The 15916-nt window shown below is 36.7% G+C and overlaps 1 protein-coding gene across 1 annotated transcript in view; it reads right to left on the reverse strand.

Moving 5' to 3' along the window:
* Window positions 1–1678: 1678 nt before the first annotated feature.
* Window positions 1679–15916, reverse strand: part of GFI1 (growth factor independent 1 transcriptional repressor) — a 25935-nt gene continuing 11697 nt past the window's right edge. Inside the window, exon 7 of the mRNA XM_042780302.1 lies at window positions 1679–1830. Coding sequence (XP_042636236.1) covers window positions 1679–1830 — 152 coding nt within the window. The remainder of the gene's footprint in view (window positions 1831–15916) is intronic.

A 15916-nucleotide genomic window follows, 5' to 3' on the forward strand; every position in this document is an offset into this window, starting at 1 on the left:
TAACCAAACTATGGTACATACACATAATGGAATGCTATGCAGGACTAAAGAATAATGTAGAGTCTGCAAAACACCACATAATATGGATGAACCTGGAGGACATTATACTGAGTGACTTGAGTCAAGCACAGAAGGACAAATATAGTATTAGTTCGTTGTTGTGGAGGGTCAAGGAAAGGTTTATACATGGAGGTAAACTTTCTTTGTTGGTTGCCAAAGGTGGCTGGGGAGGGGAGGGAACACTGCTAAAAAAAAAAAAAAAATGCATTGACCCATGTCACTTTAGTTTTGTGTATTTCACTGTACATAAATTGTATTTAAACAAAATGCATTTTTTAAAAAAAGACCACTGGTTCCCAGAATTTCCCTTAAATACAGCAGTGCTGCACCATATCCAGCTAAAACAGCCAGGGTACTGGGGTACAAAGAAGGAGTGTTTAGGAGAAAAAAAAAAAAAGAAAAATTTTATTTTTGTAAGGTCTCATTCATCTAGTTCATCTTCAGCTCGAACAATCCAATTTAAAAATGGGCAGAAGACATGAACAGATACTTCATCAAAGAAGATATTCAGGCAGACAATAAACACATAAAATGTTTGTGATCATTAGCCATTAGAGAAATGCAAACCAAGACAACAATGAGATACCATCTCACCCCAGCATTAATAGCACAGTTCAACAAGACAGAAAATAACAAATGTGGTGAGGATGCAGAGAGATTGGGATGCTCATACACTGCTGGTGCAGCTGTAAAGTGACACAACCACTGTAGAAACTGGTATGGTGATTCCTTAACAAGTTGGAAATAGAAATACCATTTGACCCAGCAATCCCATTACTAGGTATGTGTCCTAAAGAAGTGAGAGCCAGGACATGAATAGATATATGCACACCCATGTTCATCTCAGCACTATTCACAATAGCAAAGAGATGGAAACAGCCTGCATGCCCATCAACCAAGGCATGGATAATCACATTGTGGTATATACACACAATGGAATACTATGCAACCCTAAAGAATAATGTAGAATCTCCAAAACACCACGAAAACTGAATGAACTTGGAGGACATTATGAGTGAAGTAAGTCACACAGAAGGACAAATATTGTATTAGTCCACTGTTGTAAAAAAGTCAAGGAAAGGTTTATACATAGAAGGAAACTTTCTTTGTTGGTTACCAGAGATAGGAGAGAAAATTCTTAGGTTGAAAAAAAAAGTATATATATATATATACACACACACACACACACCAAAGATGATTAGTGATTACCAGGGGACAGGAGGGAGGGGAAACAGGAAACTTACATTTGCAGGAGATTGAGTTTATGCTAATTGTAGTGGAATATTTTGGAAAAGGGTAGTGATAATGGTGGTACAACATGAAAAAATGTCATCAATGTCCTTGAGCTATAAATGTGGAAGTTGTTATGTCTCTGAATGTCTTGTGTAAGTTTTCACCACAATAAAAGAAAAAAAAAAATCAGGCAAATGGTGAAGACCAGTCAACAAAAATATGTCACAATAACATCTCCTATTGTGCAGAAAGGCAACAAAATTTGTACTTCAACAGTGCTTACCTTGGGAAATTAAAATGCATTGACCCATGTCCCTTTAGTTTTGTGTATTTCACTGTACATAAATTATATTTCAATAAAATGTATTTAAAAAAAAAATAGTGCTCACCTTGGTTGGAAAATATCTGAAGGAGACATGGAGTGCGAGAAGTGGAATACAATGGATTCTCTGTGGTAGCCAACAAGCGGTCCAGGTCCCCTGGAGACCCAACAAGGAATTCGCTGACGAAGATCCTGCTTATTTTCACCAAAGCGTTCTGCAGCAAAAAAGATGTTTTTTTCATTGTGACATATCAGAAAAATGAATGGGAAATTGGCTGCAAGCACCATGGCTATACACAGGCGAAAATCCAAAGAAGCACGATGAATAGATGCTTTTTATATAATTTTTACAAGTGTCGATTTATTGTGAGTAAGGATCTTTCAACATGCCCTTTACATTCATTGGAATATGTACCTATGAGTAAATTATTTACATGCTATAACTGGTTAAAGTAAAAACAAATAACTAAAATTATGATTGAGTAATGTTTTCTTTTTCTTTTTTCCCTAAACTATGGTCTCTTGTCTCAGAGATCTTGGTCTATCATATGGTGGTTGCCTGGCAGCCTTTAGTTTTGTTTTGGGCTTATTTTGTGTGTTATAAATGATATTATGTGGGTCTTTAACTTGCTTCCTTAATATACTCTCATTCAGTTTTGATACACACATTAATCCTCCATTTCTACTGTCCATTGGACCAGTTAGAGTACTCTGTTTTGTGCTTTGAGCTTTCTGTTTATTGTTTGAAAGATCTATATATCTTAACAGATAAGTTGGCCTTTGCTTATGGCCTGCTGTGATTTGATTAACACTTTAACAATCTAAATATGTTAAACACAGATATTTCTTTTCCTGATAATTCCTATATCTGAAATCTCTGTGGGCCTGATTTTGCACAATTTATTTATGATGGTTCTCACTAATGGTGTCTTGTTTCTATCTGCTTTGTAATTTTTCTTTTTTTAATGTAAATTGCCCATTTTCCTAGGAACTCAACCTGTGGGAATTCTTTGAAGTCTAGATTGAAGTTAAATTTCTTGAGGGAAGTTTGCATTTGTAAATCAATTGCCTAGGGTTCTACCAATCTGGGACTACAGTTAAATTAAAATTTTAACTTAAACTTCTCCATATAAAATTGAGTGAATTCTCACAGAAGACACATGTGAGGGCCAACTAGGTTTATAAATTCTCAGGGGAATTTCTACTCCTCCATGCAGAAAGCTAGGCATCTCTTTGTTACCACCTTTTGCCCGGTGTGGCTTCTTATTCACCCTTACACTGAGGGCATAATGGTGGATTGCCTAATAGGTTCTCCGTCTCAGTTGGTCCGGCCCAGGCTGTACCTCCTCACTCCATGCCCTGCTTCATGCAGCTTTCTAGGGGGAAGAACTCTCCCGAGTGCAAAAACCCTCAGTGCAATAGCTAGCTTGGCACTTACTTCCTTCATAGATTTTCTATTTTCATTGTTTTTAGAACAAATTCCTTACTTTGGTGACAGATAGTAGTTATATTTACAATTATTTTTAAATATTTCATCCAGAATTTTATTTGCTTTAATCCAGAGGGTTGTTCGGGATATCTAATCCACAATACAGGGAGAAATGGAAGCTTTCAGCCTGTTACATTTCAAATCGAGTGCAAAAATACACATTTCAGAGCCACAGGTTAACAAAAAATAGGAATAATGACTATTGTTTAAAGATCTTAGGAACTAAATTTTGTCTCCCCAAAACAAAGGTTGTAAATCTGAAAAACAAAACAAAACAAAAAACCCATGTGTTGTAAATCCTAATCACTATACCTGTGGTTATAACCCCATTTGGGAAAGGGTTTTCTTTGATAGGTGAAAGAGGCCGTATCAGTGTAGGGTGTGTTTTAAACCAATATCCTTTGGGATGTAAAAGAGCAGATTAGGATAGAGGAGCAAGCAGAGATAGGAGATGACAGACCCCATGCCACAGAACATCACCGAGGAGCCAAGGTGTCAACAAGGACCTTCTCCCAAAGCAGAGAGAGAAAGCTTTCTGCTGGAGCCTGCACCCTGAATTCAGACTTCCAGCCTCCTAAATTGTGGAAACATAAATTTTTCATGTTAAATCCACCCAGCTGTGGTATTTTTACTATAGCAGCACTAGATAACTAGGACAATGCTACTCTGGTCCAAGTATTTTGCATATATTATCTTCGATTCTCACAATAACCCTATATGTAGGCATTATTTTTCCATTTAACAGATAAAGCAATTGGGATTACATTGTCCAAAGTCACACAACTAGTCAGCAAAGAAATATGAACTCCCCTCTTTGCAACTAGTTGATCTTCTTTTCAAGCTTCAGTCTTTTTTCTTAATATTGAAAGAACCAAATGGCTTTTATATTTAACAGCAGGCACTAAAAGCATGTTGAGCAGACAAGAGATTTTAGGTGGCAAGGCTTTCTACTTTAGTGTCCCAGCCATGGGTTTCCGTCACCTTAGCCAGAGAACAGTCACCAAGCTCATATTCCTGATATAGTTCTTCATCAGATTAAAAATGCTCCTCAGGGAAATGACCAGAAGATCGTGCAAAAACTGATTTTATAACATTAGCAGCAGAGCTCCTAGATTTCCCTCTTTCTCGACCACTTCCAAAATCCTGGGGGATCTTGGTTTGCTTGAGATACAAAACCAAGTCCTTCATCTAAATCCTCTTTTGGACCCTGATGTACCTAATGGGACTTTCACATTACTGCAGCCTTTCCATCTTGTTTGTCTTCATTTCTTGAGTTGGTGGCTTTTGTCCTTAGCAGCTGTGGCCTTAGACTTTATCTGAGTTTGCAATCAGGAAGCTATGATACTTCCTGAGACTGTTCTGGGTACAATTTACACAATACAAATTGAGTTCAATTTCTTCACTTTGAAATTGCTATGGACTCCTGGAAGGGTTGGCTGTGTCTTGTCCAGTTTTCTACAGGTTGAATCAACAGTTGATGAGCACCAACCTCTGTGGGTTACAGCTTCTTGAGCTTCCTGAGCAACATATGTGGAGAATTTGGAAAGAAGGCAATGATTAGGATTGGAGTCTAGAAAACCGTTAAGAAGGAGGAAGTTTATCAACTCAGTGGGAGTAAATCTGCAAACCACTCTCAGAACACTTACACACACACACTGTCTCTCATTGCCGTGACTACAGGTTATTGAAGGAAATCAACCTAATACCAGAGACAAAGAGATAAGCTGGAGAAGAAACATCACTTTCAGACATCCAGATCCTTTGACCAAAAAAAAATAGTCAGGAATGGCACTGACGAGTGCCACTTATATTATACAAAAGGATTATCTCTTGTGAAAATGCCCCCAATGCTGCAACCATCCTTCTGTGTTTAAAAGTCATTTCGTTATTGACCGTACTTTGGAACTCTCTGATGAAATAGCACACTTTTATATTTATTGATAAAAAGTTATGTTCTATTCTTAAAATCTATTAAAAATTTTTTAATTTATGAGCTCATTATTTATTATTTGTGTTCTAGGAATGTTGTTTCTTTCTGGTGTGTTCTCCCAACAGTCCAAAGTTCTATTGTTTTGGTGAGAAAACCTGGAGGAATAGGAGACAAGTCCACAAATCAGAGTCTGTGTGAGCAGATACGGGAAACGAAAATATGTGAGAATACGGGTGCCCTGAGATTTGAGATCAGTTCCAAATTAGAAGTGTTCAGCTTTGCTGGTCTGTATCTGTGCAAACAGTAATGATCCAGAACTAGATGTTGACTTGTTGCCTGACCATCAGAGGCAATCATCAGAGGCATATGAACTATGCCTCTGATAACTACACTATCTAACCTCTGAAATTCAAAGTATTACTTCACTAAGCCTCACAGTAGGGTTGGGGAGCTGGAACCAGATATATAGGAATGAGATCTGACTCTCAAAAGGCTGAACTGCCTCCCCATCCATCACACCCCCAGAAGACATAGAGTCAAATCTTGAATCAACCACTTACTACTTGTGTGACATTGAGTAATTACTTCTCTGAGTTTTGAGTTTTCTTGTCTATAATATAGGCATAATATCAATCACCTAACAGGAACAATGAATTGGAGAAATATTGGCAAAACAGTTGACACACAGCAGGCATTTAAGAGATGTATGTTCTCTTACTTTCCCCCACAGTTCACAGAGCCTAAATTGTCAGCGAATGTTTTCTATACTTGGATGGAAAAAAGACTATCCCTGAGGCTGGAAGATGCTGCAGTCAAACCACGCTCCACTGAAGATGTGCTAAACAAGGTATTTAAGAAAATGACCACATGGGGGAATTAAAGAGACATTTATAATGGCAACCAAAACAGAAAAACCCACAAGGACACAATGAAAACTGAAACCACAATAATCTCTAAATAGAGAAGTAATAATTGTAGTCTATATTTAAGCATATGGGAAACAAGGTTTTAGGGGTGGATAGTATGCTGTGGAGATCATGCTTATTATTTCAATGTGGAGAGACTTAGAACTGACTTTTTTTGTAAGTCACAAAATGTTTCAGGTCTTTCTAGTTTTATACACACACACAAAATAAACAAATAAATAAATAAAAGAAGTAATAAAGAATGACATGGAAGGGAATGGATGAGGCTGGGAACATCTCCTTTAGTCCCTTGGATTCAGATAAAGTCAATGATACTGATAAAAATGTAGTTTTAAACTTGGGCTGGGATAATTGTTCAATTTTATTGTTATACTCACAACTTACAATTACATTAGATATATTCTCTGTATATAGAAAACATTACATACGGAAATTTTAAAATAAATCTGGAAGTTGGTGCTCAGCGAGTTCCACAGCAATAAAAAAGAGAATTATCAACATATGTGAGAAGCCTCCACCTCCAATCAAAGATGGAATGCATAACCCTACTTCTCAAATGCTGCCAGAAAACATATTTGCATTTCAGAATTTAGAATTTTAGGATTTTAGAGTTAATAAATTAGTGAACAAAAAGAGTACAGCTTTTCCTCTGGACCTCAGTAAATTGCTGGGTCTGATGTCTCATACAATTGTATTTATTCAGGGACATAGGCAGATGGAAACAACTTGAGCAATGATATTAAAGGGCATTGGACAATGGAATGGTCCTTGGCTTGGGAGAGACGGTCCATAGGTTGTTGCCATCTACATACTTGGCTAGTCTCATAAACATCTTCATGAATTGTTTGAGAGAAGACATATACTGGAACAGATTGCTCTTACTTGAATAGATATGATTTAATAGTAAAATTATCAGTGTTTCCAGAATAAAAATTTGTCATGATCTAATTGAGAAATGAAATCAACCAATGACATGAGCTGGCCCCAAAGAAAGCTACAAATAATTTGAGATCAGCCTTAAGGGGCAGACTGCCTGGGATCAAGTCCAGCTGTGTCACTTATAACTGTGAGACCTTGGAAAAATATTTAACCTTTTTGTGCCTCAGTTTACTCACCTAAAAAATGGTAATAATAATGATAGATACTTCATAAGAAGTTAAAGAAATGAGAGAGCTAAATGAGAAAATGTATCCGACTCATAGCGACCCCTCCTTGGTTTTCTGAGGCTGTATCACTACGGAAGTAGATTGCCCAACCTTCCTTCCAAGGAGTGGCTGGTGGATTTGAACCGCCAGCCTTCTGGTTAGTAGTCACATGCCTTAGGCACTGCACCACCAGAGCTCCCAGTTACTAACATTAGAAGATGTTAATAATGATAAAAATAATAATTATGTTGGGGCCATTTATTGAATGCCTACTCTGCACTAGGCTATTGGCATCTATTACCTGATATCTTTGCTCTCTTTGCTCTCTTTTTTTGCTGCATATTTATCTTCCAAACTGTTTTTAATTTGCAAGGTGGGATGGTGAGCTAGGGAAGCCAGACTTCTCAGAGAGATAATGATCACAGTGAAACTGAACGCATAAGCTAAGAAGAACTCAATCACATCTTTTCTTCAGGGGCAAGAAGAGCTTCAGCCCATCCAATTTTTCTCTATTTGCTACATACATAAAGAAAACTAATTCCTATACTCCAGGGATTAAAAGAGATGTCCACTCACTGGTTTAGAAAAGCCTGCTTGTCCTCTGAAATTGGCCACTATCCCATCTAAGATGCAGTTTGGTACACACTCTACTACAATAATGTAAAGAATGGAACGCTGTCACCTCCTCATTGGCTTGGAGAACTAATACTGGTACCCTCAGTTTTAACCCTCGAGGCTAAGGTTAGGATAGGCCATGAGGGATAATCTGTTACTGACCTCTTGTTCATTATTCTGAAACCTCTAGTATGCACAGAGTAGATTTAAATAAGATAAAGATATTCAGTAGGTGAATATGTGTATTTCTAAAACATTTTCCCCAAGAAATTCTATTGCCCTAAATTTACACTAAATAAAAATATTTTAAAAGTAATATTCACTCATTCAAAAAATACTTATTTTATGAATAAGCTCTGGGGATGCAGTAGTAAATCAGACAGACACGATCTCTGAGTTTGTGGAATCTAAAATCCAATGGGGAATGAGATACTAAATAAGGAAGCAGATAAATTACAAATCATTGAAATGCAGAAAAGAAGAATATAGTCACTCGGAAACAGCATAGCCTTTGTGAAGCCATTTTGCACACTCTCTGGGGCCTGCGGCTGTACATGACTTTGGCCTCTCTCTACTGGTGCTCAAGCATCTTAGGGAGGAGCCCAAAGAGTCATTGCTTGTCACAGTATGAGAATCAGAAGGAGATTTGGGGGAAGGGTCATGGCCACATTAATATCCAGAGAGGAGGTGCTGGCACCATGACCTAGGGTGATTCCACACCCTGGGTAGTCATCTTGACTCTCAGAAACTTCAGAAAGTGAATAGACTTCTGAGGGGCTATAGGTTTAGGCTACAGAATCCTTGGGGTAACACTAATCCTTGTTATTCCCCTCTTGGGCTGGAAGAAAACCATCATTAAGCAGTGTGCTTCAAGAGCCTTGTCAGAAAACATTGTTCCACCTCCTATTTTGGCAAGTAGCAACTGGGATCTTAAAAGTTTGCAAGGAGCCATCTAGATGCAATGATGGGTCTCTCCTCATCAAGAGCAAAGAAGAATAAAGAAAACCAAAGATTCACAGAAATAGTCCTAGCGACTGGTACACCATGCAATCCATAGCCTATCCAACTATGAGACCAGAACTAAATGGTACTCGACTACCACTGTCAACCACTCAGAGGAAGATCTCTGTAGGAGATCCTGGATAGAGAAGGAGAACAATGTGGAACAAAACTCAATATCATTTGGAAAAAAAGGGGGGGGGGACCAGGTTTGCTGGTCCGATAGAGCCTGGTGGGATCACTGAGACTATGGCCCCTAGCTGCCCTTCAGGTCTGGAATTGAACCCACACCTGTGGCTCCCAGCCAAACAAAAGACAGGCATATGAGTTGAACATTTACCTGAGGTAGATACACTCCTTGGAGAGATCAATCATGGGAGAAAGAAGGGCTCCTTATGCACAGGAAGACAGCTCAGGGGGCAGGAGTGCATGGAGGGATAGACACAGGGAAGAGGTAACTACTGGGAGGAAGTGGGAGGCGAGCTATTGCATTGACGTAAATTGTAGTCAATGTCATGAGACAAAGTGTATGTGAACTGCTGTATGGAAAGTCACTTTGCTCTGTAAATTTTCACCCAAATCACAATTAAAAAGAAAAAAAAAGAGCCTTGCCAGGGTTTTGCTAGAATCAAGTCTGACCTTAGATGGTCAGACTTGGAAAGTCCCCTAGAGAGCAGTTAGTCTATCTTCCTCACTTTACAAAGATAGAAATAGGATCAGAGAGGAAATAACTCCAAGTTTAAAGAGCAAGTTAGGGCTCTGGCAGACTGGCTAGATGCTCACCAGTTCCATTTTTCTTCCTAAAACAGATTACATTTCCTAGCCTCCTTTGCAATTAGGTTGGGATCATGTGTTGGGTCTGACCACTGAAATGTGAACAGAAGTTATCTATCCAGTCCTCAGTCTGGTTTTAAAAGATCCCATATGATCCTCTATGCACTGTCTTCATTCATCAACCAGCTAAACGCAGACAGTCCAGCAGAAGACTGCAAGAAATTGCTAGAAGAGGACAGCATCACAAGATAAAAAGAGATGAGATCTTTCAATCACCTGTGAAGGCAGCCCACTGAACACCTAAGTCAACTGTGACATGTATGAGAAATAAGCCTTTATTGTGTAAGCCACTGAAGTTCTAGAGTTGCTTGTTAGAACATCTAGTGCTCTTTACTCTGATAGTTTGGAAACTATAAACCAGACCTCCTTACTCCTAATTAAATGTTGTTTTTCACTAAACCATTCTGTTTCTCCAAGCCAATCGGAAGAAGATTCCCCAGGAAACTTCAGATTCACTTTCCATACCTGGAACCTCCCAGTCTTGCTGCAACAGTACCTGTTGTCAGCAAGTCAATTCCGACTCATAGTTACTGCCCCACAGGATTTCCAACACTGTAATTCTTTACAGGAGCAGACTGCCACATCTTTCTCTTACACAGCAGCTGGTGGGTTCAAGCTGGTGGGCCTTTCGGTTAGCAGCAAAGAGCTGAACCACTGTGCTACCAGGGCTTCTTAAACCACCAGTAACCAGGGCAAAAGAAAGCCTTATGTAGACCCCAGGTACTCTGGTGGCACTGTGGCTAAAGCATTGGGCTGCTAACCAAAGGGTTGGTAGTTTGAACCCACCAGCTGCTCCATGGGAGAAAGATGAGGCAGTCTGCTTCCATGAAGATTTACGGAAACCATGTGGGACAGTTCCACTCTGTCCTATAGGTTCACTAGGAGTCAACTTGATGGCAGTGGGTTTGGTTTAATGATGCCATGAAGTTTAAATTTGTAGGTGCCCTGGGATTAGGTAACTTTTGATGCTAGTGACTGGACTACAAAGTATCTCCCAGCCCACAGACCACAGGCCACTTTTTCATATGCCTAATAAGAACAGATGTGCACAGAAGCCTAAGGAGCTCTGGTGGTGTAGTGGGTAAGGCATTTGACTGCTAACCAAAAGTTTGGTAATTCAAACCCACCAGCTGCTCCATAGGAGAAAGATGAGGCAATCTATTTCCATGAAGATTTACAGCCTTGGAAACCCAATGGGGGTCATTATGAGTCAGAATCAACTTGATGGCAGTGGGCCTGGGTTTTTTTGTTTTTTGCTTTGGTACGTAGCAGCCTGTCAGCAGTCAGCCAGTCTTGACCAGTGCTTTTATATACCTGATGATGACCCAAGGCTTAAATATGCTGAAGTGCCCTGTGAATCATCAAGTCAAAATTAAGTAATGTTAGCATTGTATAACTTTGATATAAATTTTAAAAGTTAACTATCTACATATAGTACATACATGGAACACAATCTTTTGACACAAATTTGCAAGCATCTACTGACGAGAACTGCTCATTTCTTTCTGTCCTTTCTGAATCACAGATGGAGAGATAAATCACCAGATGAAATATCTATTCACAAAGCTTCCATTTGGCACAGTCAGTGGAATGGAATCATCACTTCCTGATAACACTCCCCTCTGAGTGAAAGGACTGACTTGGACACAACTTAAAAATGACTCTATAGCTGTCACTTGAGTTTAGATTGTAAACTTTAGAAAAAAGGAAGTATTAAGAATCAGAGAATCTTTGGATTGAAAAAGCTTTGGAGTCCATCTGATTTCATGTTTGTTATTGGTAGTTGCCAATCGAGTAGGAGCCAACTCAGAGCGACCTTATGTTTAACAGTGCTGCGGCATCCTCACAATAGTAGGTATGATTGAGTCCACTGTTGTAGGTTCTATCTTTACTTTTTATATTTTATTTATATGTACTTTACATAGTACCTAAATACAGGATGAACCAATAAGGACACAAAGATAAGTCTCAAAAGGTAACGTGCAAAACTATTATACTGTGGTGGGATTCCTGCTGCCGAGTTAAGAACTTGTTACTCTTATTTATCAGAATCCAATGAACAGTGGTTTCAGTACAGGGAAAGAGGAAGCCAAGTTCATATGAAATCCCTGGAAAGGTATGTCCAAGAGGTGCAATACTCACAGACAAATCTTCTAATAGGTAAGATGGTTTCCGACTCTCCCAAAAAGTCAAAGGAAGTCTTTACTAGACCTTCCTGACTCTAAGAACACCTGAGGAGTTGCCATTGCAGCCAAATCTTATAAAGGCATGACAATCAGTTCTACTTCTCAGAAAGGGCAACCTAGGAAATTGTCTAATTCATGTTAAAAGACAGAATTGAAACTAGGCTTCCTAATTTACCAAAAAGAAAATATTCTCAATGAAGTTAGTAAAACTAGCATCAAGAAGCAAATCTAACTTCCTGCTTTTGCTTCTCCTTACAGTTACAACAACTTCAGGCTTTAAAAAAAAAAAAAAAACTGAAAATTAAGATCCTTCCTCGAATACCAGAAAATGAACTGGCAGAATACAGCAGTATCATATTCTTTTGGACTGAAAAATTGAGTACATTTTTTTCCCATGTGTATGTTGGGTTTGTGTGATTTTTTAAAAAATTATTAGTAGTAAAAGTTTATTGAAAATAGAAAAACAGCAAACAGATTCATATTAAATTACACTGATCTAAAGATCAGGTACAAAAAAAGAAAACACTAACAGTATCAGAAATTAAAGCTTAGGTACAAAAAAAAAAAAATCTAAAAGTATCAGAAATTAAAGCTTCAAAAGAAACTGTATTTTACTCATGTCTGAAAGACTTGAAAAAGACAAACAATTTTCAATTGATATATATCTAAAGCATAAAGGCAATGAAAGATTTAAAATAAAAGGATAGAAAAAAAATATGCAAAAACCAACCAAAAGAAAGCTGGTGTAACTACATTATCAACAGGCAAAATAAACTGTAAAGTAAAAAGATTTTTAAAATAGTATCACAAAAAATATGATAGGAACAATTCACTGTGAACACATAATAATTTGAAATATTATGTACCTAATAACAAACCCAAAATTAAGGCAAAAGTTGAAAAATTTATAACCTGACCATCAATGGGAAATTAACAAAGCTCTCTGAGTAACTGATTGAACAAAATAGTAGTTAAGATAGAGAAGATATGAATGACATAATGCAACCTTAATCTAATAGATGCATATAGAACTTTGCACCCTGCAATTAGAAAATACACATTCTTTCAAATATACATCATCTATAAAAACTGATCATGTGTAAAGCCACAAAATAAATCTCAACAAATATAATAGAATTAATATCAGCAGATTATGTTCTCTGGTCAAAATGTAATTAAATTATAAATCACTAATAAAAGTTACTGAAAAAATATATTTGAAAATTTTAAATGCACTTCTAAATAATATATCTGTTAATAAGAAATCTTATTAGAAATAAATGACAATGAAAATGTGCTGCAAAGATTTTTAACATAAGAACCTTTGGCAAAATTGATTTTAAAAATTTAAAAGGAACAATAAACAATATTAGAGTGAGAAATTGAATGTAATTATAGATACAATAAGATTTTTCAAAATCAGAGAACAGTATGAAACACTTGTTGCAATTATTTGAACTTAACAACAAAAAAAATCCTGAAAATTATAATTTATTGCAGTTGATTTAAGATGAAATAGAAAGCCTGAATAGACCTATAGCCACTAAAATTTAAAATATACCCTCCCTTTGCCTCTGCCCACCAAAAAAAAAAAAAACCAATGAGTTCTATCAAACACCCAAAGAACATGTAATCCCAATCTTACACAAATCATTCTAGAAAACAGAAAAAGAGGAAATGCTGCCCTAGTCATTTTGAGACAAGTGAATCTTGGTATCAAAAGCATACAAGGGCAGTACAAAAAATATAGATTATAAGTCAATGTCTCTAATAAATGTTAATGTAAAAATCCTAAGTTCAACAAACCAAATCAGCAATGTAGTTTCTAAAAACTGACCAAGTTGGGGTTTGTTCTCTCAAACAAATGTGAGGATAATTTAATATTAGAAAATCTATAAAAGATGTTTGTTGCATTAACAAGCTAAAGTATGAAAGTCATAATGTTCTTTTAACATATGCAGAAAAGTCAAACAATAAAATTAAATACTTACTAATGATTAAAATCACACATGCACATAAGCAGTTCTTACCAACTACAAATAGGAGTCTTACACTCATTTTTAAAGAGTTGTCCATTAAACACCTGAAAAAAACATTACACTAGATTGTGAAAATTTAAAAGCAAGACCTTTAAGCAGAAATTTAAAAAATGTTATTGAAAGACATTTTTAAAAAAGATGTAAATAAACAAACAATATATGATATTTATAGATAGGAAAAGTTACTATCTAAATGATTTCAATTCTTTCCAAATTATACAATAAACATAATACAAATCAAAATCCCAACATAATTTTCCACATGCAAGACTAAAGGGCCAAGAGTAGCCAAGATATCCTGAATAGGACACAACAGGTTAGAGGGAGGAAGACCCTCTCACTATTTAGAGTTTATTATAACTTGAACTTAGACACTATGGCTTTGACTTATAGATGAAATGACCAGTGGAACAGATCAGCAAGCTCAGAACATAACCACACAGAAATGAAACCTTGACATAAGACAGAGATGGCATTACAATCAGAAGGAAAAAAGGTGGAATTTGCAACAAATAATGTTGGGGCAATTGGTTATTCATGTGGGAGAAAAAAAAATTATATCCTTATTTCATACCACACACATACGGGAGCAGATTAAAAAGCTAATGTTACATGTAAATTTTTAAAAATTTGTGGAACTATAGAAGATGATCTTTATGACCACCAATTAGGGAAGAGTTTCTTAATTAAAATTTAAAAAGGCATGGACCATAAAGGGAAAGACTGATCATTTGACCACAGTAACACAAAAAACAGGAGCTCTGGTACCATAATGCCTAAGGCAGTTGACTGCTAACCAGAAGGCTGGCAGTTCAAACCCACCAGCCACTCCTCGGAAGGAAGGTTGGGCAATCTACTTCCGTAGTGATCCTGCCTCAGAAACCCAAGGAGGGAGGGGTCGCTATGAGTCCGGTCCGACTCGATGGCACATAACAACAACAACAACAACACAAAAACAAAAAATCCTCTCTTCGACCGAAGTGAAAAGGCAAGCTACAGACTGAGCAATACATTTAACAAAACAATGAGCATTTTAAAAGAAATAGAATCAGTGAAAAGAAGCCACCCAAAGGAAAAATAGGTAAAGTATTCAAAAAGTCACTGTATAGAAGAGGAAAGCTGCAAGGCTGATAAATTTATGAAAAGATACTCAACCTCATTAGGAGTCATGAAATGCAAATTACAGTAACATAGTAAACATTTCACACCCACAGACAGGCAAATATTTTTTAAAGTCTGACAATATCAAATGTTGGTAAGATGCAGGCAACAGGAAACTCCTATACTGTTGGTGAGAATGTAAATTGGTACAACCATTTAGAAGAGCAATTTGGTAACATTCAGCACTTCCACTCCCAGGAATATACCCTAAAGAACTTCTTTCACAAGGAGTTAAAAGGTTGCTCATTTCAAAATCATTTGTAATAGGGAAAATTGGAAATAACCAAAACTCTCCTAAGAATGAATAAATAAAGTATGCATACAATGAAATTCTATTTTCAGCAGTTAAAACAAATGAACAAAGTCACAAGTATCAACATGCATAAATCTCAAAAACAAAATACTGAGCAAAATAAAAGCAAGTTTCAGAAGGATATATATACTATGATAGCATATGTGTGTATGTGTATATATATATATATATAAAGTTAAAATATGCTAGGCAGTATTTTATAGTTTATGAACATATGCATACAGGCATGAAACGATTCACGACAATGTTATATACCAATTTTGGTATAGTTGATAGATGCCTCTGAGGAGAGAAGAAAGGCAGTGGGGTTAGGGAGAAACATATTCTGAAAGATATTCAACCATATCTATAATATTTTATTTTAAAAACATCATCTGAAGCAAATAAGGGAGAATGGTGGGTACACTGGTATTTATTATCTCTGTTATTTCCAGTGTGCTTCAAATGTTTTATTTAAAAAGTAAATTGCATTAAAGCAAAGCTTCAGAAAAGACATCAAGAAGATTAAACAGTAACAGTCGTTCAAGTTCTCATTTTTACATTTCACAGTTTTAAACTGTGTCCATATCATAAATAAATAAAAGAACTATCTAGACATAAATTGTAAATACTCTGACCACAAGACATGTAATTTAAAAATATATTTATATATTATACATGTGGA

This window comes from Orycteropus afer, unplaced genomic scaffold, assembly GCF_000298275.1.
Source record: "Orycteropus afer afer isolate SDZICR_OR568_19922 unplaced genomic scaffold, OryAfe1.0 scaffold00033, whole genome shotgun sequence".
Lineage (NCBI taxonomy): Eukaryota > Metazoa > Chordata > Mammalia > Tubulidentata > Orycteropodidae > Orycteropus > Orycteropus afer.